The 3209-nt window shown below is 39.9% G+C and overlaps 1 protein-coding gene across 1 annotated transcript; it reads left to right on the forward strand.

Annotated features, from left to right (window-relative positions):
* The first annotated feature begins 576 nt into the window (after positions 1 to 576).
* On the forward strand, positions 577 to 2948 carry LOC145850471 (fish-egg lectin). Its single transcript, XM_082964073.1, has 5 exons — positions 577 to 726; positions 816 to 1049; positions 1236 to 1453; positions 1587 to 1705; positions 2386 to 2948. Exons 1-5 carry the CDS (start codon positions 672 to 674, stop codon positions 2525 to 2527), a joined length of 768 nt encoding a protein of 255 aa, XP_082820199.1. The 5' UTR covers positions 577 to 671; the 3' UTR covers positions 2528 to 2948.
* Positions 2949 to 3209: the final 261 nt, after the last annotated feature.

Below are 3209 nucleotides of genomic sequence, written 5' to 3' on the forward strand. Positions count from 1 at the left end.
TTAAGGGCTTGTAATTAAGCATTTCACTGTAAGGTGAACAGGAAGAACCACTGTGGACCGCCACGACATCCAGATACCCACTGGTCCAGTGTTTTAGAACCTGGACACGTTTAGAACCTGGACAAAAGTTTATTTGAAAAGCTTACGAGTCCAGCAGACATGTAAAATACAACCATACAATACATTATTCAAAAAGGTACCAAAAAGTACAGTAAAAATAACACTTCCCTCTCAGGGGGGTGAAAACTTATATAATCGAGGTACATTTGTGTTTTATTTTGCATTCATTTCAAAGTATATTAGATTTCTTTCACTTTGACACTACAGAGTATTTTGTGTAGGTTGTTGACGATAAAATTGTCATTATATTGCTATTATATCCGTTTTAATCCCACTTTGTGAATACAATCTGAAGAAATCCAAGGTGGGTGTGGACTTTCTATAGGCACTGTATTTCAAAATGTAAACAGAGAAAACGTGAGAAGAACAAAGGAACTCTCCTCTCCCCTCTCCCAGACACCGGACACCATCAAGTCTTCGGTAAACAGGTGGAACAGGAAGCCATCATTGCTGACAGCTGTGTGCAGGGCTATAAAAGCGCAAAGTCTTCCAATGGGACAATTGAAGTCTGGTGTACAACCAAACGTATACTGTAGATCTACATAGACATCATGAGAGCCACTGCAGCCGTCCTATTGGTCCTCTGTCTCCTGACCATCAGTCATGGTAAGTTACCATCATCTGAAACATGCTTGATCAACTTGGAGTTGAAGTTTTTCTTGGTATACTCTACTCATATGTCTTTGTCTCCATAGCATGGGACTGTCAGGAGGTAGTAAACATCAAGAATCTGATGCAGATCGATGCAGGACTGGGGCAAGTGGTTGCTACGGACACAAGTCAAATCCCCTACTACCTGGTAGGTGATAAATGGATCCGTCTGCCTGGTTCCCTGAAGCATATCACTGTAGGACCAGCAGGGATCTGGGGTGTCAACAAGGACTATGCAATCTACAAGTATGTGGCCGGTAACTGGGTTCAAGCTGCAGGTAAGTGGAGAGCATTACTCAATATTTATCCAGAGGACACCTGCTTATTAGCTTTCCTGAAACCATCAGGCTGTTGAAAAAACGATTGATATTTTAAATTGTAACTTGTAGGTAATTTGGCAGTACTCACAGATATGTGCTCCTTGTTTGCTTGTCCGTCCGTCTGTCTGTCTTTGTGGTCTTCAGGCCTTCTGAAACAGTTGGATGCTGGAGGTAACCAGTTTGTTGTGGGGGCTAACATGGACGATACTCCATTTTGTCTGACAAGTAGTGCCACAGTTGGCTACAAGGGTCCAGGCTCACCCCTTCCATGGACAGGATTGCCAGGAGCTGTGAAGTACTACAGCTGCGGACACTTTGGGTGCTGGGCAGTCAACAAGAATGATGATATTTTCTTAATGAGTGTAAGATCTGGGAAAGAGTGTGAGAGCTGGAGTAGAGTAGTAGAGGATGGAGAGTGTCAGTTATTTTAAAACTGTTTCATATTATAACTGTTGAAATTGTCCTAAAACCCTGATTGAATCTGTTTGTTTCCAGCTGAATCAAGACTGCCAAAACAACGGGTGGAGTCACATTGATGGCAAGCTTTCCATGATTGAGGTGGCAACTGATGGTAGTGTCTTTGGGGTCAACTCTGCGGGTAGTGTTTATACCAGGTAAGGTTGCTACTGAACTATGTGTATGGTCCACCACCCCCCCCCCCCAACAGTATTAACTTGAAAATGACTTGTAATAATAACTTAGAATAATAATGGTATACCTTTAATTATAACTCTGATCCTTACAGTACATGCTATGTGAATCTCCTTACACAAAAACTAAAATATTGTAGGTACATAAATAAAATCAGTTAAATATAATCAGATCTAAACTTATAGGACTTATTAAGAAATGTGTAGACAGTGTATGATAAAATATGTAAAAGTTGGATGTCCTGTAAAGCTACAGTTTGGGATAAAAAACAACAACTTCCCAGACACCCCACCACTTGTTCTGGTAAACAGCTGAGGAATGTAGTTAGAGAAATGTAACCACTCTCACATTCATACATGGAGCTACGGATGCAAAGACACAACAATTTTTTTATTTAAAAAAAAAAAATGTTTATATTTTCTTTTAAAGCTAAACATTGTTTGTTTACAATAACATTGTTTACAAACAATTGAGTAAAAGCTTACATTTTGGCTTCTAATGTGGTTGAATAAAGCTCAAGATGCAGAAGTTATATTCTTCAAAAATCTATGGCTATATTTAATTATTAAAGTCCAAAAATGGATGTACTTAAAAAAAATGGATAAGCTTTAAAACATGAACCCCAACCCTTTCTTCAACACAGAGACGGCATCACAGCCAGTAAACCAGAGGGCACCGGATGGAGCAATATCCCAATGGGCATGCTCATGGGCCACGTGACCTACGACCTGGGCCGTCTTTGGGTCGTCTCCAAGTCTGGCGGCACCATGGTGTGCACACATTAGCCTCTTCTCTGTAGCTGAAGGCCGTTCGGGATCTGTCTAAAGTTCACTTGCGAACTCATTGATCTCTCTTTCTGGAAAAGCCTTTAGTTCATTAGTTCATAAAAATCCTTCATTTTAAAACCTATTGCTCTACCTATTATTTTCAGTTCTTCAATTATCTTATTGCCATTTAAAAAAATATCAATGAAGATGTTATATTTTCTTGACCACTCCTTGATTAACACTTCAATAGATCTTTGCCATGGAGGCTATTTAAGTGTAGTGTAAACTAGGGCATGGTCATGTTGCTCACAATCCACATGGGTTTTGCTGTGCTTCAGAGGTCATCAATAGGATTGGATGGAATCCTTGTCATTGTTTATTATCTCATTATATAATCATTTCCTGCAAAAATAAAGCATTCATTTTGAAACTATTGTAATTTCTGTGTTATTGTTTTTTTTTATGATATTGAACAGAGGGATTTTAGGTTGCTCTGCCAGTGGTGATTTTAGCATCGAAATCTTGGTGGGGCAAACTCAACCAATTTTTTTTTAGATACATGCCAGCAAAGCCACTGCACAACACAAACTGCCCACAAACTGTTAGGCCCTACATAAAGCTATCCCAACAGCAGAGCTTCCTTTCAGCACCATGGAGAGAATCCTTACCACCACTACACCTAGCTCTCAGCGGAGCCTGG

The sequence above is a fragment of the Salmo salar genome, chromosome 17 (genome assembly GCF_965601325.2).
Source record: "Salmo salar chromosome 17, fSalSal1, whole genome shotgun sequence".
NCBI lineage: Eukaryota > Metazoa > Chordata > Actinopteri > Salmoniformes > Salmonidae > Salmo > Salmo salar.

Coding starts and splice junctions, on each gene's coding strand:
- LOC145850471 (XM_082964073.1), top strand. CDS start 672: ATGAGAGCCACTGCAGCCGTCCTATTGGTCCTCTGTCTCCTGACCATC. Junction 727..815: donor TCTCCTGACCATCAGTCATG/GTAAGTTACCAT, acceptor TTGTCTCCATAG/CATGGGACTGTCAGGAGGTA. Junction 1,706..2,385: donor GCGGGTAGTGTTTATACCAG/GTAAGGTTGCTA, acceptor TCTTCAACACAG/AGACGGCATCACAGCCAGTA.